The sequence below is a fragment of the Leptonychotes weddellii genome, chromosome 11 (genome assembly GCF_054177405.1).
Source record: "Leptonychotes weddellii isolate Sample4059 chromosome 11, ASM5417740v2, whole genome shotgun sequence".
Classification (NCBI taxonomy): Eukaryota; Metazoa; Chordata; class Mammalia; order Carnivora; family Phocidae; genus Leptonychotes; species Leptonychotes weddellii.
Genome location: NC_138379.1, coordinates 10,060,300 through 10,086,322, shown reverse-complemented (window position 1 = coordinate 10,086,322; position 26,023 = coordinate 10,060,300). Strand labels below are relative to the sequence as shown.

The 26,023-nt window shown below is 45.4% G+C and overlaps 1 protein-coding gene, 6 non-coding genes and 1 pseudogene across 7 annotated transcripts in view; 3 read left to right on the top strand and 5 right to left on the bottom strand.

Moving 5' to 3' along the window:
• The first annotated feature begins 205 nt into the window (after positions 1–205).
• Positions 206–291, top strand: TRNAR-UCU (transfer RNA arginine (anticodon UCU)). The gene is given in 2 exon segments: positions 206–242; positions 256–291. It is a non-coding gene; the product is annotated as a tRNA-Arg (tRNA).
• Positions 292–653: 362 nt separating this feature from the next.
• Positions 654–736, top strand: TRNAL-UAA (transfer RNA leucine (anticodon UAA)). Its single transcript has one exon. It is a non-coding gene; the product is annotated as a tRNA-Leu (tRNA).
• Positions 737–2,301: 1,565 nt separating this feature from the next.
• Positions 2,302–2,374, top strand: TRNAK-UUU (transfer RNA lysine (anticodon UUU)). The gene has a single exon. It is a non-coding gene; the product is annotated as a tRNA-Lys (tRNA).
• A 987-nt stretch (positions 2,375–3,361) lies between these two features.
• On the bottom strand, positions 3,362–3,434 carry TRNAF-GAA (transfer RNA phenylalanine (anticodon GAA)). Its single transcript has one exon. It is a non-coding gene; the product is annotated as a tRNA-Phe (tRNA).
• A 2,132-nt stretch (positions 3,435–5,566) lies between these two features.
• TRNAK-UUU (transfer RNA lysine (anticodon UUU)) lies at positions 5,567–5,639 on the bottom strand. Its single transcript has one exon. It is a non-coding gene; the product is annotated as a tRNA-Lys (tRNA).
• A 3,414-nt stretch (positions 5,640–9,053) lies between these two features.
• On the bottom strand, positions 9,054–9,126 carry TRNAF-GAA (transfer RNA phenylalanine (anticodon GAA)). Its single transcript has one exon. It is a non-coding gene; the product is annotated as a tRNA-Phe (tRNA).
• A 1,609-nt stretch (positions 9,127–10,735) lies between these two features.
• LOC102732831 (U6 snRNA-associated Sm-like protein LSm3 pseudogene) lies at positions 10,736–11,054 on the bottom strand (annotated as a pseudogene).
• A 2,571-nt stretch (positions 11,055–13,625) lies between these two features.
• OSBP (oxysterol binding protein) overlaps positions 13,626–26,023 on the bottom strand; it is a 33,639-nt gene continuing 21,241 nt past the window's right edge. Inside the window, exons 10-14 of the mRNA XM_081798051.1 lie at positions 19,285–19,388; positions 18,003–18,098; positions 17,038–17,219; positions 16,083–16,303; positions 13,626–15,986 (exon numbers count right to left, since the gene is read on the bottom strand). Of these exons, the coding sequence (XP_081654177.1) occupies positions 15,844–15,986; positions 16,083–16,303; positions 17,038–17,219; positions 18,003–18,098; positions 19,285–19,388 (746 nt within the window). The 3' untranslated portion in view covers positions 13,626–15,843. The remainder of the gene's footprint in view (positions 15,987–16,082; positions 16,304–17,037; positions 17,220–18,002; positions 18,099–19,284; positions 19,389–26,023) is intronic.

Genomic DNA, 26,023 nt, shown 5'->3' with positions numbered 1-26,023 from the left:
GGTTGATGCCCGGCTATCGCTTACGGGGAGAAACTTTCAGAGGGATCTCAGACTTGCCAGCGCAGCTCCCACCCACGCTTCTCCTCGGCCACACGGGCTCCACCGCTTCTCCGAGAAGAAAGGCGGGGTTGGCCCGGGGCCAGTGTCCGGGGACAGGCGCCGTGCCTGCCTTGATGTAAGCGGCGCGGAGGGGGCGCTAGTGCCTGGCTCTGTGGCGCAATGGATAGCGCATTGGACTTCTAGACAGATGGAGGCATTCAAAGGTTGTGGGTTCGAGTCCCACCAGAGTCGCTTTTGTTTTGGTAAGGAAAAGAAAGCACTAAAAGGAAAACAAAAACACCTTAACCCATTTAAAATTCCGCATCCCACTGCCCTGCTATGGAAAGGAAAGAAAATCATTCCATCTCTCTGTTGGGTCCTCTCGTGCCAAGGTGGTAGGAGTCCCGCCACCTGAGTCTTCCCAGTCGCTTTCAGGGGGCCCCAGAGTCTCTGGTGAGTGGAGGTGGAGAAATTAGCATGATGTGATATGTTGCTGGGATTTTTTTTCCTCCCCGATATTGTTCTTTGACATTGGCGATAAAATTTTTTGTTTTGAAACTGTAGCGTCTCTGTATTGGTCAAGTTACCGAAAAGTAAATGCCGGTTTGACGGGTACCAGAATGGCCGAGTGGTTAAGGCGTTGGACTTAAGATCCAATGGATTTATATCCTCGTGGGTTCGAACCCCACTTCTGGTAAAGGTTTCCCTGCTTTTCCAAAAAAGAGTCATGCTCTCTGAATTTCCTGCGGGCTTAAAAATGATGAACAGTTAGGGCCCTCCACGTGTTTTGCAATCCTAGGCTGAGACAGTATGATGGATGGTTACATGGCAATGATGTCTTAATCTGAATGTTAATATTTTCGCCTGACACAACGTATAGCAACAAATTCAGAATTGATGGTTTGGAAAACTGAAATAAAAGATCTGTATAAAACTATACTACCTTGGGGGGAGGGGAGACACATTGTGCAGTAAAAACCTTCAACATTTGAAATTAGTCAACAGTTATTTCTTAAGATCCTGCTATGTGCCAAATACTGTTCTAAACGCTGGGGTTATGGGAATGCAAACATTTTTTTTAAGTAAAAGTAAACAAAAATAAGGACAACAAGAAAGACAAGGTCCTCACCAACAAGATTACTGTCCAGCAGCACTTACATCACAGAGTGATGGGAAGAGATGGTTTATAAATAAGCAAATAAACAGAATTTCTGATGGCATTAAGCACTATAAAATAAATACAATGGGGTGGCACAATAGGGTGGCAGAGAACTTTTTCAGGGCAAAATTATTCCATCTGTGGAAATCATTCACCTTGATATGAGTGTTCTCCTCCTCTCTCTACCAAACAAAAACTCCCAAGAACCAATTCTGCTCTCCGAACCTTCCCTAAAAGCTTTCCCTGATCCATGGCCCTCATTCATTCCACAGCAGTTTTTGAGAACTTGATCTGTGCCAGCCACTGGCCAGGCATTGGGGACAATACAGGGACCGTCTGCCTCACAGCAGAAACATTCTAGGAGGAAAGATAGACCCATTATACAGGTGTTGAAGGTACACTATGGCAGGCAGAATTCTTTCCAAGTCTACAGGGGCCCCGTCACCCTTCACAGCTCAGTTCAGGCTTCACCACCCCCCTGGAAGACTTTACTGCCTCTTACTTCTGGTGTCGGCGGGGTAACGCTGCAAAAGCCAGTTTCCCACCGTCAAGGCGATTGATTGGGTGCTTCTGGTAGCGTGTCTTGTCGCCGCACTGAGGACCAGGACTGGGTCTTTGCAGCCTAAGTTTGCTTAAAGGCTGGAGAGCGACAGGCCCTCGATGAACGCCTGTTGAATAGATTATTGGAAACCTAATCAATTTTTCATAATTTGCCACCCACAAGACGCTTCGGGGCTCTTCAAAGACCAGCATTGGAATTAAAAATGCCGCTGCTCACCCAGAAGCACGCCCAGAGGTCCTAACTCTGGAGAATTCTTCTGGGTATGTTCCCTTTAGGATGCTAGCACTTGCGGGGGGGCGGGGGAGGGGGTGTTGCTGCCTGGATGCGAGGCAGGTGAGGCAGGCAGATATTTTCTTTATTTTCTATCTCTGATGGGAGAAAAAGGATTCCATTCTGCCAAACACCCACTGGATCTTGATTTTGCAGTTTCACCTCCCAGGCAATCAGTAAAAGGACTCAGGATGTTAATTCAATAGGAAAAGAATGCGGCCACGTGGCCTATTTCACTGCGGGTAGGACAAGGAAAGAAATTCTTTCGTGAGCCCGAATAGCTCAGTCGGTAGAGCATCAGACTTTTAATCTGAGGGTCCAGGGTTCAAGTCCCTGTTCGGGCGGAGGTTATTTTAAAAACTCCAAAAACAAATTTGAGACTGTGTTCACACCACTCATAATGAGCAGGTTGGGGGTTAGGCAAAGCACACCTGGGTTCCGCGCTGGGTGGGGACAGATTACCACCCAGGCCTGACCCTACCCACAGTGGACTTTGTGCATGCGCAAAGTGCCTAATAAGGAGTCTTACAAGCTCAGACATTTCTCTTGGAATGTTACTTTGCCCTAGGATGTTTTTTTCTTGAAATTTACTTTTATATCCGGAACATCAGTAGACCCATAACCAAGAAAACCGCACCCCCGTCGTCAGTCCTGACAGTAATGCTCTCGGCGGTAACTGCGCAGCGTTTGACCCTAAGCAATCGTTCACGCCCCGTTTATTAAAGGAGCGGTGAGAAAACAGGTTCCAAGCACTCTTTCAGAGACACGTGCTTATGAGTCACATCTCCGGCTGGGAACCATCCTTCACCAGATTTCTGACCCGCCGACGGGGCCCCGGCTTTCGGGTCTGGCTGTATAGACAAACGTTTTTAAGGCTGTCGGCACGTCGGTCACGAGAAAAACTTGCCAGCCCTGCGAGCTGACGGCACTGGGAACAAACACTAAGGAGCTTAGTGTGCGGTCTTAGACCGGGTGAGGGGCTCTCCACCCCTCGGGGCTTCGCGACGAGGCCCAACCCCGCACTACCCTCCAAGTGCTGAATGAAAGCACCTTCGCCTCCCGGGGGCGCGCGCTGAGATTCGCATGGCCGGTGCGCACGCGCGGAGGAGGGCACAGGAGCTGAGAGACCCGCACTGCCGCTGCGCACGCGCGGGAGAGGGTACACGCGCTAAGAAACATCCATCCACCCAAGCCTCTGCGCAGGCGCGGGGGGTGGGCACGCGCACTAAGAGAGGCGCAGGGCCTCTGTGCAGGCGCGCCCGGGGGCACAGGAGAGACTACTCAAGTGAGCAGAACCCTTGTTCTGTCCTGGGCTGTGTCAGCAAAAACCCTGCCGAAACCCGGGATCGAACCAGGGACCTTTAGATCTTCAGTCTAACGCTCTCCCAACTGAGCTATTTCGGCGAAGACGAACGACTCCGCGACCCTGTACGGGGAATTTTAAAAAAGAAAGCGGAAAAAAAAAAAAACAAAAAAACTTCTTATCTTCGCTTTTTCAGTTGCTAATTTCGCCTTCTAAATTGTGCTAGTTATAGCTCTGAGGTTTTGAGAGCAGTGAATGAGAACTAATTCTTGTTATGTGAGGAAAAGTTAGCGTTCTTATCCTAATGTTACAGGGTTCTTGTCTCGCAGAGTCAAAGAATGAGTCTCGGGGACACAAAAGGGTGAAGTGAAGTGAAAGTTTGTTAAGTGAAGGTGAGAGCAGAAAGGAAAGAAAAAGCTCTCTTGAATGAGGGGGTCCCGAACGCGTTGCCACTGAGGGCTTTTGGTGGCAGTCTTTAACTGAGAACTGACTGGGAAGCTTGGGGCCTTGAGATTCTTATGCTATCTTGGTTTGAGAAAAAAGGACTATTGATAACCCCCTTAATGACTTAATTCTTTGAGGTTTGGTCATTTTCTGTGACTACACTGTAGCCGCCAAAGAAAAGTACTCCCTAACATCCGGGGCCAGGTGGTCTGGTCCATTCCCTTATCTCTTGGTTCACTCTGGCTTTGCACTTAGGCCTGCCAGCAATAGTTTCAGAGCCTAGTCAGGGGCCCCCTACCCCTCCCTGCCTATACCTTAACCCTTTCCTTACTCGCTAATGCGTTCTCTACCTCTCCCCAGGCCCCCTCCCTAATAAGAGTAAAGACGGCCACTTATTAAGTGCCTACTGTGTGCCCAGCACATGACCTACATGGTCTCATTCAATCCCCATCCACCTCACCTCTGCCATGAGGTTGATAATATGATAATTTCTAAATGAAATAACTGATTCACTTCAAATCATCCAGAACAGAACTGAACAAGAGCTGTCTGGCTCCAAAGCCCAAAAGGTCTTGGTCAAGACAGAAATAGGGTTTTTGTGGGGTTTTTTTTTTTTTAGATTTTTATTTATTTGTCGGAGAGAGAGCGCGTACACACACAAGCAGGGAGAGCAGCAGGCAGAGGGAGAAGCAGACTCCCCGCTGAGCAGGTAGCCCAATGCGGGACTTGATCCCAGGACCCTGGGACCATGACCCAAGTGGAAGGCAGTCGCTTAACGGACCAAGCCACCCAGGCATCTCAGGGTTTGCTTGTTTTTTTCCTCACTTTTCCCCCTTTGGTGAAAGACAGAGGGAGTGACCTTGTGGTGAGAAGGGAGGAAGGAACTAGGAGACCTCAGTGCTCTCCACCCCATCCTCTCCTTGTCCCAGCTCGCTCTGTTCTTGTTCAGTCAGGAAATGAGTGGAGCAAAGACACTTGACTTTTCAAGGTTGCCAAAAGTGCACTTGATCACGTTCCAAAGGACTCCCTCAGAGACAAGAAAAATTGCCATAGCTCCTCACCTTCTTTCTCTCCCTGAGATGCCATCTGAGCCCCTTGATTCACTTTCTTCAAGAAAGAAGCCTGACTGGCCCAACCAGTGCACTCTGCTCTTACTTGGATCAGTGACCATTGCTGTCCCTTCAGCACATACCAACCAACACAAATCACATGAATATGGATTGGATTATGATCTTGGGCATATTGGGAGTATGTTTCTTTGGAATGGTTCCTTACCTGTTTCGATAGGTATCTTTTGTTTCCTCCCTAGATTGAAAATAATAACAATATTGAATATTGAATAATAATGATAATAGCTACAGTGTATTAAATGTTTACCTTGGGGCAAAACTCTACTAAGCACTGTGCATGCCTTCTTACCTCATTTAATTACAAGTTCATAAGTTGGATGCTATTGCTCTGATTCTCTTTCTCCTGATGAGGAAGCTGCACTTTGGAGACTGGGAGGTAATTGTGGGTCTGTATAGGCCTATGTAGGCTCTGGGTAAGGTATTAGGTATTAATTAAATAGGTAAAACAGCCTATTTAATTCCCTGGAGCAGTGCACGGCAAGTTTTCCAGGGGCTTTTGCACAAAGGTTCGCGGTGTCAGTCAGCGCTGGAGGCCCGGCTTTTCAGGGAAGGGTCTGGACTCGTAGCCTACAGTCTCCAGGATTTTACTCCCTTCTCTGAAGGCAACCTGGATTACGAAAGTTCTTATTTTTAAATTATTAGGAAAAAGGGGGAAGGGCCGCCCGAACAGGGACTTGAACCCTGGACCCTCAGATTAAAAGTCTGATGCTCTACCGACTGAGCTATCCGGGCTCACAGCAAGTTTCTCCCTCTGGTGGCTGAAGGCCCTGTTACTGTTTGGGCTCTGCGCTAACAGCGCCGCGCTGTAGGAACTTCCAGACTCCTCTGACTGTGTGATTCAGCCCAATTCCGACCCACCGGCCCCGCGGGGAAGGTGTCAGGTCATTCTTTGATTGCTACATGCAGATTTCTTAAATAAAACGCACCCCTTTTTATTTAGAAACTCCTTGGCAAACATGAATCGAGTTCTGCAAAAGCCTGAAACAGGCGGAGAAGCCATTTATTCATTGTCCCCCCTACCCCCCCCCCCCCCCCGCGTATCTTCGCCCTAAAAGCGAAGAGCACGGGGTCGGAGATCACAGTTCAATGTTAAAGGTACCAGGTGCCCCCTTCTTCCGAGAAGCACCACTTCGCAGTTCTGGTCCCCATCTCAAGCGTCCACCTCAAAAGAAGCGCGAAGCGCATTAACTAAACGAGACGACTTGGGCTCCGGCCGGAAGCGCTAGCAGCCGCCTCAGACCTGAGCCTGGGCCTGCAGGGCACGCCCCCGCCCCCGCTCCCGCCCCCGGCCCCCGCTCACCGCTCCGCCCCCCCGTCCCGCCCCTACTAGCCGGGCCTCAGCGCACGCGCGCTCCCGCCGCCCTGCGCGGGCGAAGTAGCCTCTCTCCACCTCTCCCCAAGTCTCGGCGGCACACGCCACTATTTGCATATTACAGATCCCCTGCTGCCTTTCGGTCCTCTGGGCCTTTACACATGCTCTTCCCTCGAACAGGCGTACCACCTCCCTTTCACTCCTTCCCCCTCGCCCGTCCAAGCACCTTTGAGAACTCAGTTTAACCTCCATCCTCCCTGAGAGGTACCTCCTGGTGACCAGCACCATCCCTGGTCTTCACCTCCCCTGCACTGTGGATCTACTACAGGTCCAGAAGGCAAGCATGCAGGCAGTAAATCTTTGAGAACCTCCTAATCAATGCTTTAATAGAGGAAAATACGAGTGCTTTGGTAACGCAGACGGACAACCAGAAGGCAGGCAGAATAGAACCTGGCAGAGAAAAGAGACATTAAAACTGAGGAGGTGTATGCCATGTGGGCAACAATGGTGGTGATTCAGGCAGAAACACCCTATCTTCGCACTTCTTGCTTGGATCCCAAGTACTTCCCGTGGGGATTCTCCCTTTTCTCTTCAGGCTGGAAACTGGGAAGTCCCAACATTGAGAGAGAGAGATTTTAAGAAATTGGTGCACAGTTGTGGGGGTTGGCAAGTTTAAAGTCTATTGGGTAGGCCAACAGACTGGAAATTCAGGTAAGTGTTGGTGTTGCGGTCTTGAGTCCAACTTCAGCGAGGCAGCAAGCTGGAGACCTAGGCAGGTTTTCTATTTACCATCTTGAACAGAGTTCCTTCTTCATCAGGAAACCCCAGTCTTTGCTCTTAAACCTTCAGATGATTGGATGAGGCCCAGCCACATCACAGAGGATAATCTGCTTTACTCAAAGTCTACTGATCTACATGTTCATCACATCTGAACACCTTCACAGCAGCACCTAGACTGGTGTTTGACTACACAACCGGCCACCACACGACAGTCTAGCCAAGGTGACCTATAAAATTCCCTGTCACACATGCTGACATACATCATGCAAACTTTGAACTGCTCAATTTATTAGGACATCATTTTGTTTTCCTTCCTTTTGACCATCATTAGATTTCAAGAGTCCCTCATCAAAATGCACCCTTCTACCCAAGAACCCAAAGATTCGGGGGGACGAAGCCCCTCATCAGCTAGTGTATTGGCACAGATGAACAGAAAGGGGAGGACATATAATAAATAGGTCCCAAAGCAATACTTCTCCATTTTGCCTTTCACCACACCTAGGATTTTTAGAATGTGAGGACTGAATCTCCATTCTCTCTCCCCATGTCCCAGTCTGGTGTCCAGCCAAAAAGAAAGCATCGCTAAGTGTGTGTTGTTCCATTGCACTGCCTTGATAGAGTGACTCATCATCTTAATAAGTAATCATAAGTTTAATAATAAGTATTATTATTATCATCATCTTAACAAGTATAGTATCATCAATAAGTATAAGTATTATTATGCATCATCTTAACAAGCAATGATAAATATAAGTATTATTACATATTATTATATTATATAAATATATTACATAATATATATTACATATATACATATATATGTAATATATAAGTATTATACTTATTATTACTATTATAATAAATACTCACTATATGTTATATATAACATAATATATGTTATATAATAACAATACTTATTATTATTACTACTACTACTGTTAGGATCCAGCCCAGAGCCTCCAAGTTCCCCTCCACCCACCCCAATCCCAGACCAGGCCCAGGGTCTGGAAGCCCGGGCCAGGTAGGATGGCTGATTCCCTGAGGCGTGTTTCCTGGGGATCTCTGCCACCGCCAGCTTCGGTGGTGATGGACGCAAACGCATTTGTACGTGGCAAGATGTTGAGAGTAAGAAACTACCAGTCTGTTCTGAAACCCGGATCGTCCTGACTGTAGTTTCTCAGTATATTTGCTGGGGCCCGGTGGGGCAGGGGGTGCATTGAATTCAGAGCCTATGTAGGTATATATGATGTACAATAGTGGTTTGCGATTTGGCAAATACCAATTCAGTTAAATTTAAATTTCTGAGAAACAACGAGTGTGTACTTTGTATGGTCCACGCAATATTTGGGACATACTTATACTAAAAAAAATATTCGTGTTTCTTTGAAATTCAAATTTAATTGGGCGTCCTGTATTTGATTTGGTAACCCTGGTGCAGACATGAACCAGAAAGGGCTTTCCCATACTCACCACCATCACCACCACCAAAAGGTGTTCTAGGTCCTTGTTATTGTTAAGCCAGCTGGACCAAACCGAAATAGAGGGATTCTCTGGCCGAGGGGGGCCGGGGCTGCCCGCCATCCCCACCGAGACCCTGCGCGCCCGGGACCTGCGCTCCGCACGTGGCGGCTGCGTGGCCGCCAAATCCCCGGCGGAGCCCGGGTGCGCTAGTGCCTCCGACCCGCGCAGAAAGGTCCCAGCTCCTGGAACGTCGCGGGGAACTGGAAAGAAGAGAGAGGGCTGGAGCGATTCCGAAGCAAGTGAGCGGCGCGCTGTGCGTAGGGAGAGCGTGGTCTCAGCCAGAGCCAAGGTCAGGGAAGGGAGTCTGCCTTTATACTGAACAGTTTAAAAGCAACGACATAAATCCCTTTTTCTGTTTTCAATTTTCTCCCTCCCGGAGAGGTAAAAGAGAGGAGATCGGTGCTTCCGCGGCCACCCCGAGCACGTGTGGGTCAGAATGCCCCGGAGGGTGGCAAGCTAGAAGGATTCCATCCTGAGGAGCCTGGTGCCCCCGCGCGAGAGGGGATAGCGCTGGTGGCGACATCTAAAACCACTGCCGAAACCCGGGATCGAACCAGGGACCTTTAGATCTTCAGTCTAACGCTCTCCCAACTGAGCTATTTCGGCAGCTTGTGAAAAGTGTTTTCTGTATTTCCGTAATGAAATAGTATTTGTTTGGTTGTAACAAGAGGTCAGGATGAGTTCAGCTGGAGGTAAGCATTTAGCAAGTATTACAGGGGCGATAAAGCCAAGCCCCTGTCTATAAACCAGAAATGACAAATAATTTTACTTTTCTCAGTTGTTTGGATTCAAGAAATGTATGTATGGAATGTATGGAAATGTATGGAACTGAACAGGAAGGCCATTTGTAAAAGGCTTCAAATGTCAAAGTCAAAAGACTTTGCAATCTTACCTCCAGAGGAGGTGTGCTGTGCATGGAGTCGCTGTATCTGTATGTTAAAAGCACTGTTCTGCTAAACCTCAGTCTTTGAAATATACCTCAATTTTCGTAACCCCACCTTGGCGTTTTGAAACTTTCAAATAGACACTGTCAATAAGTGGAATTGGCTGAGATCTCTCCCAAACTCTGAGAAGCAAGCTCTGCTTTAATAATATCCCCTAAATAGGACCTCCTCCTCCTATTTCATTATTTTGCATCTCCTGCATTGACATGTATACAATTGAACTAGCCCTAGCCCTAATTTAATCAGAATCTCTGCAGATGGGGCTCAGGATTGTGTATTTTGTAAATTGACTGGGTGAATTCCTGAGTCTCACAAAAATGTAGCTATTACCAAGAGACCCATGTTTTAAATTGCTTACTCAACCTCTTCATGGGAATGGCCAGCTCAGAATGTCCAAAAATGAACCTATCTTTCCCTCTAAACTTACTACCACCTTCCATCTAAGTTTCCCAAGGCAGAAAAACACAATTTCCTCCCACCATCCTTCTGCTCTCCACCTGTAATCAGACCCAAGTGCTGTTCATTCGAGTTCAGTATTTCTGGAATCCCTCCACTTCTCTTCATTCTTAAATCTTCTCCAACCTCTTCATTGATCTTCCTACCTGTATATCCACACTGGAACCCATCACCCTACTTAAAAATCCTTCATGGGCTCCCTAGTTGAGAGCAAAAACCAAGACTTCTATCTTTTTTTTTTTTAATCAAAAAAGGAAACATCAAATTTAATTTAAAGGAAAAAAATCAGAAATTGTCTGAGAAAACAACAGAACAAATCAATTCCTGAAAAAAAGAGTTCTTCATCTTGGTGATCACATTTATTGAAAGGGTTAGAAAAAAATTAAAATGTCCTTTAGCTTAAGAATTTTTGAGTTATCTGCAATGCCAGGGTGGCTCAGTCAGTTAAGCGTCTGCCTTCAGCTTCGGTCATGATCCCAGGGTCCAGGGATTGAGTTGGGGTCATGATCCCAGGATCCAGGGATTAAGTCCTGCATCGGGCTCCTTGCTCAGGGGGGAGCCTGCTTCTCCCTCTGCCCACCGCTCCCCCCGTTTGTGCTCTGTCTCTCTCTGACAAATGAATGAATAAAATATTTAAAAAAAAAAAAAAGGGAATTTTTGAGTTACCTGCAAATCAACTCATTTCAGGAGTGGAAGCATCCGTGGTCATTTCTTAATATCAAAATTTACGCAGGTTTCTCTTTTGAATGTCTTCTACATTTAAAGAGGCAATCATACAAAATCTCCTATATTCCCTACACGATAAATTCTTTGTTTTAGTCAAGTCTCAGTGGAGGGGCAACTAGTACAACACTATCTCCCCGGACAAAAAGTATCGGAATATTCCGTTTTGCTGATTTATATATCTCTTCATATGTTTCCTCATCAATTTCTATACTAGTCAATACTAGTCACAGTTTCTTCCACATCTCCCAATATCATATTTAAATGCTGATGGTAAGCATGCAATCTGCCTCGAAGCTCTCTGTCATTTCTCATTTTCACTTAAATTCGCTCATCCAGGCTGAGCCTGATGAGATCCAGGGGCTCTTCTATGGTGTTGGTAGTTTGCTGCTGGTCCTCGTCATCCACCATGTTTCAAAACCCAAGACTTCTATCTTTATATAGTATATAGACTTCCATAACTTGGGTCCTTGCTCTCTCCAGCACGGTATCAGTGCTCCCTCCTTGACTCTGAATTCTAGCAATTCATGCAGCCATCCAAACTCAGGATGCTTTCCTAGAATTTGCTCTTCATCTTTGTCCATGCTGCTTTCTATACTCTGCCCTTCCTTAACCCCTATTAAGCCTGCAACTCTCAACTCAGATACGTTCTCCTAGTTCTAGAAGCCTTCTCTGACGTGCCTCTTTCCTGTCCCTCCCCGCTCCCCATAGGCTGGTGGCCCCCTCCAGTGCTTTCACGCCATTTATCAAACCAGACTGTAATTGCCTGTTTATCAGAGCTCTTTCTTGTCATTTGTATCCCTAATGTATGTTACATAACAGACTGGAGTCAATGTTGAAAGAGAGAAAGGAGAGAGAGGCAGAGGGAAGAAAACAGAGAGAGAGAGAGAAAGCCATATCTCAGGGCCAACTGGTTCTTTACTAACTTTTAAAATCACCTTTTTAAACTCAAATGTGACATCTGCCAGGCTTTTTACAGAAGATTCGAGCTCTTTAGTTCTTGCCTTCAAAGATGCCTCCTGAGGCCACCCTGCCTCCTTCCCCTGAGGAATCCGTGTGAAATGAAAAGCTTGTAGGGAGGAAGGCCTGAGGAAAATAATACTACAGATTATTGTCTGAGCTTGGAAGGAAAAGCCATGAGAGGCTTGGAATGCTTCCCACAAGGCAGGGCAGGTCACGGGGCAAAAGCTTTATAACTTTTAGAAGCAAGCTCTACATTTTGACGATAATCTTAAGAGTTTCACAAGGTATACACTTTATAGTGAATAACTTCCAAAGATTTCTACATCTCCTTTTAGGGTTGGTTTTTACTTATCTTGCCGAAAGTAGAGTAGGCCCTGAAATTTAAAGGTTTACCAATTTTTGGGGACTTCAGGGGTCCCTGACAAGGGTTATAATTTTGCTGCGTTATCATTTTGAATCATGAGTGTGGTAGGCCCTTGGGAATCCACATCACGACCCATCAGGTCATAGTAGTCCATGAAAGGACTAAAGAAGGGATTGTTAAGGGACGCCTGGGTGGCTCAGCTGTTAAGCGTCTGCCCTCGGCTCAGGTCATGATCCCAGAGTCCTGGGATCGAGCCCCGCATCGGGCTCCCTGCTCAGCAGAAAGCCTGCTTCTCCCTCTCCCACTCCCCCTGCTTGTGTTCCGTCTCTCGCTGTGTCTCTCTCTCTGTCAAATAAATAAAATCTTAAAAAAAAAAAAAAAAGAAGGGATTGTTAAAATGTTTCAGGTACATTTGACTGCCCCTCTTGGAGGAAGTTTTATGGCACAGTGCTATTCAAGATGGCCGGATGTAGCTCTTGCAAATAGCAGGGGTCTACTGCAATGATTTTCAGCTTGCCAGAAAAAAAAAAAACCTTACGATCCTGAAACTTAACCATCAAGCCCAGCAATGTGAATCAGGCAAATGACTTGAACAGATGGGTGGCCTTCCTAAGAGCCGGGCTAGAAAAACAATCTCTGGCAACATAGCTAATTTTGTGGACATGAGAGCCCTGAGAAATCAAGGAGCCTGGAGGCTGAACTTGAAGGATGCCCCTTCCTTCAAGGACCTCCAAAGTGACGCTATCCACATCACTAAGCCTCTGGAAACAGAAATGTGCGTTACAGCCTGATGTGACCTAATCCAGGAGGAAATGACTTCACTGTCAGCTGCCTTCCAACCCAGCTTCTCCCAGAACACAAGGTTGTAGAGGTCACAGACTCGGGGGTCAAACAAACCCAGCTTTGAGTTCCAACACCGTGACTAACCGATCAGCTGTGTAACCTTAGTGAATTTATTTAAATTAGGGTTTTCTCCCCCCCAGTGCCTTTCTTTGTATTTCACATGACGACTCTAACGTTTACCTCTTAAAATTGTTCAAGTGTAAGCTGGACAATGTTCAGAATTCCTAACTCAGCAAGCTGGACGCAAAGGCAGACGCTCAGCAGCAGGGCAGGACCTGTGTGCAGCCTCTCTGGGCCCCTTTGATTCCTTTGCCCAACCCCCCCATCCCCCCGGAACTTTATAGTGAAACCCTGAACAAGCATCTTCACAGTCTTCTCTCCAAGGCGTTCAAATCAATACTCAATTGCTCATGTTTCAAAGTATAGAATTTGAATCCCTACAACAACTAAGAATCTGAGAACCTAAATGGGCAAGAGAAATTGAATTCAAGAAAACTTTTATTTTTTGAGGTGAAACAGGCCCAACATCAAAAACACACTAGAAACGATTTCCCTCTACCAAGAGGGGAGACACTGATGATTACATTCCATTAAAGCGGAAGGAGCTGTTAAAACTCCTCTGCTGTCCACAGGCCCTTGAGAATGTTGTCGAACAGTTGAAACATCTGGAAACCCATTCCCCGTTTTTCTTTCAATTTCTCACAAGGATCAGCTGCTGATTCCCAAGAACAAAGCAGCACCCGGCCAGTTCTCCAGCCCCTCCCACCACCACTTCTTATCTAGTAGGAGTCAAGTGAATCAGACAAACGATATGACTTTTTAAAAATTATTTAATTTAGTAGTTTTCTTGGAAAAAAAACAATAAGGCAAAAAAAACGAAAATATATATAGTTTTGTTTTGATGTGACTTCATTTCACCTGAAGGACTCAAAGCTTCTCCATTAGCAGGAATCGGACTGGGGATCAGGCTGGGAAATGTAGTGCAGATGGTGGAGGAAGAAAGGTGGGGGATAAAGCAGAGACGTTCAGTTTGGTTGAGGAATTCCTGCTCTGGCTAAAGCCCCCTGATTAGGTCACAGCCTTGGCGGGCCTCCTTGAAAGAAGCCCCAGCACAATCCCGCGCTTAGGTTGGGAATCGGGGTCTTAGGAGGAAACTCCCCAGCGGTTGCCTGTCTCTCAAGTGCATCACAGCTAGGGAGGGAGGAATGGCGAGGAAGGAACAGAAGTACTAATTTACCCAGTATAAATCCAATTTCCATGCAGGGATGGCTTCCTCTGGAATGATATTTCCCCCAGGACCCACACTGGCTGAGGCTCAGCAGTTAAGGAACAGAAACGAAAAACACTAACAAAAAGCATACAAGGAAGGCACCTCAATTTGTGATCCTCAACCAAGGGTGGGCTGCACAGGGGCAGATTTCTGAACAAGACAACTAAAACAAATACAGAACACAAAATGAAGGAAGCCAGGGCCCGACAGGAGCAGTTCTACCCACCCCACATGATGGCACTTTCAGCCCCACGTCCTAGGAAGAAGTGTCTTTTGGGAATCAGCTGTGTGTGCTGGGATTTGGCCAGAGGCAGAATTAAACTGGAAACTACTGTCCTGACTCTCTACCCACGCTCTTCCTAACAAAAGAAGGAAAAAAGGCAGGAAAGAGTTAGGATTTCATTTTCAAGACTCAGGTAATTAGGAGAGCAGAATTTAGACAGCAGTGGGCACTCCATGATACAGAGGGACCGAGTCCCTGTTCGGTAACTGCCGGAGGTGATCCTGCTCAGGTTCTGAATCTGTCTGCCCCTAAAAGATGGAAAACAGAGGAGGCTCCAGTCCACATCAGTATCCAAGAGAGAGAGTACCAGGGGGACAAAGGATATCAAAAGACAAGATTCTTAATGGGAAGAAGGAAAATCAAACAAAAAAATTAGATTTTTCTCTACATATATATAATATACAGATATTTAACACATTATTTGAGAGGTGGCTCCAGTCCATGGGGCTTGAGAGATGGTGAAAACTTTTGTTTCAAATTAACTCCTTCTCTCAAATTCTGAAGTATATCAGAATGGGACAGGTAATGCTTTGCTCCACACTGGGGCACAGACCCAAACTGGTATTGTGCTGAGAGAGAGAGAGAGAGAGAGAGAGAAAGGGGGAGGAGGGAGGGAGGAGCAAGAAGGGCAATGAAGAATGGGGGTGAGGAGGAACTGGGAAAGCAAAGTGGCTAGCAGTCTTTTCCATCCTGCCTTGTGCTCTCAGAAGTTCCCCCATCTGAAGAAGTCCATAAAACTCCCTTGTGAGGATAACACAACCCTCCTACCAACCACCAAAGTGGCCTCCGGTTGCTGTCAAACATGGAGGACAGCAGAAGGGTATTTTACACAAGTGAGGATAGAAATTTCCAAGAAATGTCAGTCTGAGTATTCCAATCTTACAGAACAAGCCCCCTTGCAATTGTTCCGACGCTGTAGTTATCTCGGGATGGACGCCCCATGAGACTGACCCCGTGTGTGACCCCATTTCGTGACGCCATGCCTAAGCTCCCCTGCGGTCATTCACGATGCCTCCATTGGTTAAGTCTGATGTGTTCCTCATTCAAGGAGCTTCTAAATTCAGCTCTCACTCTGAACAGCACCAAAATGCCCCTGAATCATCACCTCACACAGACCTTGGCTGAGCAGGATACTACAGGGGAGGGTGAACGACATCATCTTAAAGTGGGGGCAGAGGGAAAAGGACGAGCCAAGACCACCGGACTCTGCAGAAGGGGAGCAGCACTACGTTCCGGCCACTAAACCTCTCCCTCCCAAACACAGGGATCTAGTGAGTTGATTTCAGTTTCAATCAGCTAAGGCAACCAGCCAATCACCACCACTGGTGTCTGCTTCTGGTGATTGATTTGGACAAAATGATTGGTTAAGACAGACAAACTGGAGGAAAGCGCTCGGTCAGAGTCCCAAACGCCCGCTTTCCCGCACATCTTCTGTCCTCTTCTCCTTTGGATCCTCCTGCTTTTTGTTGCTGCCATTTCAGAAAATGTCTGGGCATGAGGTCCAGTCCTGTTTTTCTTTACACTCCCAGTATCCTCCCCTATAAATATGGGTTAGCTCCTTGGTAACAGGGTCCTTCTTCCGCTCAAACCACAGCGCCTTATAGGGATCATAGGGAGTGCCTAAAAGGGAAAGCGGGTAAAGAAAAACAGAATGAGAGCCAGAAACACACCAAGTGATTCTCCACCCATCGAGAGAGTGGAAGACAGGTTCGTTACCATCCTCTGTGGCTTTCATAGCTTCTGCTTCTCTCTTCTTTCTGGAAAGTCTTTGCTTTTCCTCCAGGCGCTGCTTCTCAGCATTGGCTTCATCCCAGCGCCCGTTTTCCATCAGTCTCTGGTCAGGCCGCAATCGGCTGTCTGTGGGGGCGGTGCCGCTTTCCCAGGCGTTGAGCGTCAGAGCAAGCTCGGAGAAGTAGTACATGTTTTCTGCATTCTTCCTACAAGTAAAGGATGAGAAAGACAAAGGGTGATGCCAGAGCCCCCTTGTTAAAAGCACACTGCCAAAAGACGGCCTCCCCAAAGCTGTTCTACAGACAGACAGACTCTAGGACCAGGGCAGGTTCCCCTCATGCAGAGACCCAGACTGGACTGCTCCCCATTCCCTCCCCTGGTGTCACTCGCTCCGCGAGTTTGCTGGGCTTCTGCTATGCTCAGCGGAGATTAGGAAGAAATTCCTTAGGAAGAATGAAACATTCTACTAAATGGAAATTCCTTATTCTTATTTCCTTTGCTTTCTTTTTAACCTCTTTCTGGGGATAATCTCGGCTCTTACTATAGACTGAACATATGAGATGACAGGGGACAAATGGACTCCATTTTATTTCCGAATTCCAGTACATGACCTCAGGGACCTTTATATTGCCACTGGGTTTCGGGCTAAGTCGTTAACAGGTGGTAGGCATCTTTCTCCTCTAGCTGCTTCTGAATCATTTTGTTCTAAATTATGAATATTTTTTGGCAGATGTGACTTGATTAGTTTCAATTTTCTTGACAAGGCACATTACAACTCAAATCATACCATGACAGCCTTCTGGTAATCCCTCCAAAGGTTCTGAGTTCCCTGGCTTGATCCCTCACATAATTAAGCAGGAAGGAAGGCAGAAATGCCATCAGTACTGCTCCAAGGATGAGGCCAAAGTACTACCTGGACAGCATGCATACTGATACTCACGGTAAAGGGTTCCTTTTCCATAGCAGGACCCTGCTTTCCTCTGCCTCATGGCCTCTCTGCCGAGCATCACCTCCATTCTCCCCAACGACTGGTTGTACTTTGAAACAATCCATTTTCTCATCCCACGTCCCCAGAAGGGCAAAGTGAACTTTTCCTGATGGATCTGTCACTTCCCCTGTCACCTATAAGGATGGAGAGTAGGGCTTTGGAGTACAGCATTCACTGTGGGTTAGCTTACCTGACTAGTCTGGAAACAAAAGTCCTACAGTCAATACTGGTTATTAAATTTTGCTACAACAAACACCACGGAGCACCCAAATTATTTTGGTATACTTTTTTGAGCTGCTTAAAGTAAATGAGCCATGAGTTGGGGTTTCATCATTTTGCTGTACAGGGATTATTGTTGCAATGATATATGCAGGAAAATGATCTGAATGGTACTCAGAATTATGGTACTTTCTTCTCTCTATGATATTCTCTTCTCTCTGGTATTTCCTTCTTTCTTCAGAGACAGCCACAGACAGATTTAAATCCCCAGATCTTCTTCACTCTCCATCAAACTCATGATGCAATTCCGCTGTGGTGGTGACACAGGACTTGCGCTTAGACCTCACAGTGGTCAAACCGCCCATCCTTCTTCCTGAAATCCTACTGGTCCTTCCTCTGTGTTCCCATTTTCAATCTCTCCTTGCTCTTGACTTTCACTTTCTTACTTAATGTCTTTACCAGAAAAGACAATGATTTAGTTTGGTAATGCAATCTAGTCCCCCTTCCTACTGACCTTCTCCTTTACCTCTCCTTTTTTTTTTTTTTTTTTTTTCAAATCACCACATACATATTTAGGAGATATATATATATACACGTTTAGACTATCTCTTCATCTATCATCTACACCAGCCCCCAAAGAGTAGGATTTCTAAGGCACACACACTAAGGAAAAACATTTAAACTCCAACTTCTCTTACCTTTCTTGCTACATCACGAGAGAAGTAGCTATAAGGAACAAATTTAAGATTGCACTTGTCTCCCGTCTTGTGATTCACAATATCAATTTCACCAGACTATAAAATAAAAAGCATCATGGATTGATTTTATTAAGAACGGAGGACTTGAATATCTGCCAGACCCCATGCCTCATAATTCTTCACTTTTCCATCATGTACTCTCAGACTCCCTTGCTTAAGGGTCTCAGCCGACTCCGAAAAGCTGTGAAATCCCTTTGGAACCTTGGTATTCCAGGTTAGGATCAAGACCAAATGGCCTTCTGGCTTTCTGTCAATCACGTGTCACGTGTTAGGTGGCATGATTTGCCTTTCAGCACGTATGTTAATATTCACATAATAATTTACCTTTCCAAACCAACCCCCCACTCATACCCTTCATCAACTTTGTGCTTAAATCAAAGTACTCTACTCAGGATTCCAAGGTTACATATGGTGGGCCTTTCTACACTTTATTCATTTTTCCTCCTTTCTATCTTCTAAATCCCAAACCACGTTAAGACTCAGCTTGGGGTGCCTGGGTGGCTCAGTCAGTTAACTGTCCAACTCTTGGTTTCGGCTCAGGTCATGATCTCAGGGTCATGAGATCAAGCCCTGCACTGGGCTCTGTGCTCAGTGTGGAATCTGCTTGAGATTCTTGCTCTCTCCCCTCTCCCTCTGTCCCTCCCCTCGCTTGCCCCCGCCTCTCTAAAATAAACAAACAAATATAATCTTTAAAAAAAAAACAGTATTCCTTTTCTGAATTTACTGCAACCATTGTCTTAAGAGCAGACTGACAATTAGATGTTGTCTTAGTACAGCTCTTAACACTAACGTATTTTGTTAATACTTTTCAATCTATACATATTTGTCATGTTATCTGCAATGATACGATAATTCTTGAAGGACAATGTCTTATCTGGCTTTGTGTCCCCAAGACCTGGCACTTTGCCTAGCAGTAAATGTCTGATGAATAATGAAAGGATGAAGAGTAGCAGCCGTGTTTATTATTCTGTTGTACTTTCACAGTAGCCAACACAGCCCTGGTAGAGTAGTCACGGAATCAATGTTATAAATTGGTCATTTACAAAAAATAATTTGTAGTATAGAAACTTGGGAGGTCGGGGTAGGGCTTCTGGCTGAGAGCAATTCCTTAGGAGAAACAGGTAAATCCATAACAATAGTCTGGGGCCAGTTCACATGTCCTTGATACTGCACAGACGTACCTACGAATGTGTTCTTCTGAACTTTGGGCACCTTTGCTTACCTGATCTATCCACAACTTGCCCACGATAATGTTGTGCACCGTTGTGGTAACCTTCTTCCAAGTGTAATGGTGCCCAGTTGCATGGAAAATACAGTGGATGCTACCTGGGAACAGAGATAGATACACAAATTAAGTCAAATATTAGAACAATAGCACCATGTTAGCTACAAATAACAATGGATTGATTTTCTTCTAACAATATTTCTTACTTTTAAAAGGAAAACAATAAACCAAAAAGGATTTATAATCTTCTTAAATGTTGGAAGCACTGATTGAATTTTTTCACTTCATTTTTAAATTTATGAATAAACTATAACTAAATGATGACAAACACTGACAACTAACTGATAGAGCTTAGCTAGGAAGCAATATTCTGCAATTGCAGAAATAAAAATGAAAGCAAAAGCTCCAATCTTTTCACCAACTGTGCCTGCTATACACATTGCAAAATTTACAGGAACAGGTCAAATCTGCCCCAACGTGAAAAAGTAAAATTGAACTGCGGAAAGGAGCACACATTGGTAGTCAGGCCTGAGGGCCAGGCCCTCTTGTTAGTAACTAGCTGTGTGACCTTAAGTAAACCACTTTTCTAAGGGCATTAACAGTAATGGAGTAGTGTATAGAGCAAGGGCTTTGGAATCAGGCAGAACTGGACTGAATCCTGGCTCCAACACTCATTAGAGGTGTGAACCTGGGCTGTATAATAAAGAATCTGTCTGATCTTTGTCCATGGTGTCCGGGAGGGAACCTCTAAATCCTTGGACTTTCCCAAGTGATAGTAGGATCTGTGTTATTCATGGGGGCCCTGACAGTTTATGCCAATGAGGTAACATGGTGGGCCCCTGGATAGCTTATGCTCAGGATGAGGCCAGGCCAGAAAGATCAACCATGTAATTAGAGACTTGGGGCCTTGAATTACTTGCTATCAGCCGGACCTTCCGATCTCCTGGGAATGGTATTCCCTTCCCTCCAGGGAAGGAAGGAGACCTGGGTATTGAGTGTAGTCATGTGGCCAATGGCTCAATCATGCCCACCTAATGAAACCCTAGTAAAATCTCTGGACAATGAAGTTTGGTGCGGCTTCCCGGTTGGTGAACACATCAATGTGCGAGGAGGATCATGTGCCCTGATTCCATGGGGGAAGGCATGGAAGCTCTATGTTCAGGACACTTGCAGACCTTGCCCTATGTGTCTCTCCATTTGGCCGGTCCTGATCTATACCCTTTATAATAACTATGACAGTGAGGATAGTTCTTTCTTGGGTTCTATGAGTCATCCTAGCAAATTATCAAAACTGAAGCCAGTTGATCAGAAGTACAGAGGGCCTGGGAACCCCCAAACTTGTGGCTGGCACCTGCGGTGAGGGCGGTCTTGTTGGAGCCTGTGCCCTTGACTTATGGGGTCTGCATGAATCTGGGTGGTTAGCAACAAAATGCATGAGAGTACTATATCCGGCAGATGTTTTGCAATTTCCCTAGGCCTCAGCTTTATTAGCTGTAGACTTGGGATAAGCACACCTTGTTGTGCAGTAAATACAGTTTATCTGCACAGTAAGATGCTTGCAACATAATCGGCACTCCAGACATAATAAACTTCTCTTGTCCCTATGAGTTCATTTCGCATACCAAACCAAAAAGTGAGGTGAACAGAAGTGACTAGAGATTCAAAATAATTAAGAACTTATACATATATACAAGAACTATATATATATATATATATATATGTATATCTTTTTTTAAAGATTTTATTTATTTATTTGAGAGAGAGCACACACGCACATGTACGAGTTGGGGGGCGGTGGGGGCAGAGGGAGAGTGAATCCCAAGCAAACTCTGTGCTCAGCGTGGAGCCCGACATGGGGCTCAATCCCAGGACCCCGAGATTGTGACCCGAGCCAAAATCAAGAGTCAGATGCGTAACCAACAGAGCCACCCAGGCGCCCCTCTATGTCTATCTTTATATACATGTTGACTAATACAGTCAGTTACAGCACCAGGATAAGTCTCAGCTCCCTCTGCAACCACTAATGAACAGAAGACTCATTATGTGTCTTTCTCTCTTTCTCGTACAAGAGATTAAAATAGCCCTGCTGGCGGCAGCAGTGATGACAACGAGGCCAAGGGCAACAGCAGCAGCTCTGCTGTCAGCACCTGCTGTGTCCCAGGCACTGGGCTATGCTCGCCTCAACTATTAGCTCATTTAATCTTCACAACCACCTTTCAAATATCTGTGCCACCTAAACATATGCTAAGTGTCCTGCTCAATACCTCTTCCACCGCGACTGCCGTCTAAAGCCACCATCAGGGGCGCCTGGGTGGCTCAGTCGCTAAGCGTCTGCCTTCGGCTCAGGTCATGATCCCAGGGTCCTGGGATCGAGCCCCGCATCGGGCTCCCTGCTCCACGGGAAGCCTGCTTCTCCATCTGCCTGCCGCCCCCCCTGCTCGTGCTTGCTCGCTCTCTCTGACAAATAGATAAAAAAAATCTTAAAAAGAAAATAATAAAGCCACCATCATCTCTTGCCTGAAGCTAACAACTCTGTTTTGGTCCCAGCTTCCACCACAGTCACCTTTGAGTCTCTGGTCAAAGCGATCCGTTTAAAACATGTCAAGTCAACTTACCACACTGTATAAAATCTCTCAGTTTCTTCCCACTGCAATGAAAACAAAACTCAACTCCTTTCCCTGCTGTACAAAACCCTACAAGATCTGGCCCCTGTCGACTCCTCAGATCGCACTCGGAAGCTGCTGTGGCCTTTGTGCTTCTCGAGCATGCTGTGCTCGCTCCCCTCTCAGGGGCCTTTATCTTTAAGGGGTTCTCTCTGCTGGGACACTCTTCTCCAGATCTTCTTCTGGTTGGCTTCTTTTCATTAGTTAGCTCTCTGCTCCAATGTAACCTCTTTAGAGAGAGAACTTCCTTGGTGACCTTGTCCAAGGAACCACCACAAACACATTCATTTCTCCACCACTCACCCCTATCTCTGCTTGCTCTATTTCTTCATAGAATTACCACTATATAAAATTAAATAATTATGGACAATAATTATTATCTAGGTATTTGTTTAATTTTATGTCTGCTTAAGAAGAGAATGCAAGCTGGGGCATCTGGGTGGCTCAGACGGTTAAGGAACCAGCTCTTGATTTTGGCTCAGGTCACCATCTCAGGGTCTTGGGATCAAGCCCCACACTGGGCTGCAGGCTGGGCATGGAGTCTGCTTGAGATTCTCTCTCCCCCTGCTTCTGCCCTCCCCCACCCCCCACTCACACACTCTCTTTCTCTCCAAAAAAAAAAGGAAAGAAGAGAACGTAAGCTAAGTGAGGGCAAAGTGACTTTTGTCCACCATTATATATCCAGAGCACTGAGAACAGTTTCTGGCATACAGGGCACACTCAAATACCTGTTGACACCTCAGCTGCGGGCACTGTTATCCCCCATATTTGTTTCTACTGCTGCTAGAACCAATTGCCACAAACTTTACAGCTTAAAACAACACGGTTGTTAAATTGTTAAATTTCTGGAAGTCAGAAGTCTAAAATTAAGTGTCAACAAGGGCTGTGTTCCTCTGAAGGCTCTATGGGAGATCCATTTTCTTGCCTTTTCCAGCTACCAGAGGCCACCCACATTCTCCAGCCTGTGGTCTCTTCCCAACGTCACTCTTGCTTCTGTTGTCACTGCCTCTTCAGAACGGTCAAGTAAGGACTTTATATATCTGTTCCTCAGTAAAATCAATAAGAACACTAGGCAAAAATAATCAGAATCAACTTTTTCAGAACTCTACTAAGAAAAATGAGCTTTGTGGCATTTTAACTTGCCCTCTTTCCATCCTCCTCTCCCCAGCTTGGCAGTAGCCTTGAAAACCAGCAGCCTCACAATCATGGTAGACATGAAAACCAGCAAGCAGCCTAGCAAACACTGGAGGCAGCAGATGGTATGAAGCTCCCCAAAAGCTCAATCTCCAAGGAACTGTCACTATCTGACCTGTCTGGTGGTTCCTGCGAAAGGGTTTATCTTTATTTGACGTGACTTAGCATCCGCTCACCTCAAACAGCCTTTTCCCAGGGGTGACAAACAAAACAACCAATGACAATTGTTTAACACAGTAGCTGCCTGAGGTGGTGTTCACAATTGGAGCAGTTAAGGGGGCCCCTGGGTGGCTCAGTTGGCTGAGCATCCGACTTTTGGTTTTGGTTCAGGTCATGATCTCAGGGTTGTGACATCGAGCCCTGCACTGGGCTCCGCACTGAGCATGGAGTTTGCTTGGGATCCTCTTTTTCCCTTCTCCCTCTGCCCCTTCCCTGGTTGCTCTCTCTCTCTAAAACAAAACAAAACAAACAAAAAAACAAAACCCCACAACTGGAACAGTTAAAGAAATAATGGCCCGAAATTCCAAATTTGATGAAAAACATTCATCTGCATATCCAAGAGGCACAATGAACTCCAACAGGATAAACTCAAAGAGCACCATGCCAGAACCCATCATAATCAAACCACTGAGAGACAAAGAGAGACTCTTGAAAGCACTAAGAGAGAAGGGATGCATCACATATACCTGATCCTTAATAAGATTATCAGAAACTTCAGAGGCCAGAAGGCAGTGGGGTGACATAACCAATAATGCTGAAAGAAAAAAATTTAGCAAACCAAGAATTCTATAGCCAGCAAAACTATCCTTCACAAACAAAGAACTTAAGACATTTTCAGACAAACAAAAACTTAAAGAATTCATAGCTAGCCGATCTTAAATAAATATACTAAAGGAAGTCTTTCAGGATGAAATGAAAGGACACTGGACAGCAACTTAAATCTCCATTAAGAAGAGACTGGTAAGGGGCACCCGAGTGGCTTAGTTAAGCATCTGCCTTCAGCTCAGGTCATGATCCCCAGGTCCGGGGGAGCCCCGCACTGGGCTCCCTGTTCAGCATGGAGTCTGCTTCTCCTTCTGCCCCTCCCCCCCCATGCTAACTCTCTCTCTCTTTCTCTCTCAAATAAATTAATAAAATCTTTTAAAAAAAGAAGAGACCAATAAAGATAACTATAATTAAACTATTAAAAAATAACAGTATATATTTTTTGTTTGCAACTTTTTTTATGCTATATGATTTAAAAGACATGCCTATAAAGCAAGTTATAAAACTATGCTGATGAGATTATAATGTATGAAAACAATTTACATGAAAATAAAAACACAAAGGAAGAAAAAGGTACTGGATCTATATTGTTGCAAAGTTTTTGTGTACTATTGAAATTAAATTAGTATTAATCTGAACAAGATGCTTAGATGTTAATTGTACTACCCAGGATAACTGCTATAAAAATACCTTTAAAAATATAGTAAAAGAAATAACAACGGAATTAAAATGGTAAACTAGAGGGGCGCCTGGGTGGCTCAGGCGTTAAGCGTCTGCCTTCAGCTCAGGTCATGATCCCAGGGTCCTGGGATCGAGCCCCACATCGGGCTCCCTGCTTGGCGGGAAACCTGCTTCTCCCTCTCTCACTCCCCCTGCTTGTGTTCCCTCTCTCGCTGTGTCTCTCTCTGTCCTATAAATAAATAAATAAAAAATCTTAAAAAAAAAAATGGTAAACTAGAAAAGTAACATAAAAGAAGGAACTTACAGAAGAGAGAACAAAAAAAAGACAGAAGACACACAGAAAACAAAAACTAACAAATAAAAAACCCAAAAAACAAAAATGGCAGATATAAATCCTACCTAATCAGTAATTAATTATAAGTAATCACTCTAATCAAAAAGTAGAAATTGCAAGAATGTTTAAAATATGTAAGGGGAATTTTTGTACTAAAATGCCACTCGGGAGCAAAATTCAAGGTCCACGGAGACCCACAGTGTCACTGACGCAGAGATTCAGGCTGACTGGTTGTTTCATTCATATTCCCTAATTGTGATTCTCTTTGGGTTAGAGAGCTCCAACACTATAAAATAACACCCATTTAAATGTGTCTTTTTAGGGGCCCCTGACTGGCTCAGTTAGTAGAGCATGCAGCTCTTGATCTCGGGGTTGTGAGTTTGAGCCCCACACTGGGTGTAGAGAAAATTACTTATTAAATTATTACTTAAAAATAACAATCTTAAAACAAATAAATACCTATATACGTAAATATGTCTCTTTCCTTTTTTTCTTTTTTCTTTATTTTTAAAGATTTTATTTACTTATTTGACAGAGAGAGACAGCGAGAGAGGGAACACAAGCAGGGAGAGTGGAAGAGGGAGAAGCAGGCTTCCAGCGGAGCAGGGAGCCCAATGTGGGGCTCGATCCCAGGACCTGAGCCAAAGGCAGATGTTTAATGACTGAGCCACTTAGGCGCCCCCCTTTTTTTTTTTTTTTAAAGATTTTTAAAATTTATTTATTTGTCAGAGAGAGAGAGAGAGAGAATAAGCAGGGGGAGCTACAGAGGGAGAGGGAGAAGGAAGCTCCCCACTGAGCAGGGAGCCCGATGCAGGGCTCGATCCCAGGACCCTGGGATCATGACCTGAGCTGAAGGCAGATGCTTAACCAACTGAGCAACCCAGGTGCCCCATTTCTTTCTTTTCTTTTAGAGAGAGAGAAAATATGGGCATGTGGGTGAGGGGGAGAGGGAGAGAGAGAATCCTAAGCAGGCTCCATGCTCAGTGTGGAGCTCAATGTGGGACTCGATCTTACGACCCTGAGATCAATGATCTGAAATCAAGAGTAGGATACTTAACCAACTGAGCCACTCAGGTGCCCCAAATGTGCCTCTTTCTTT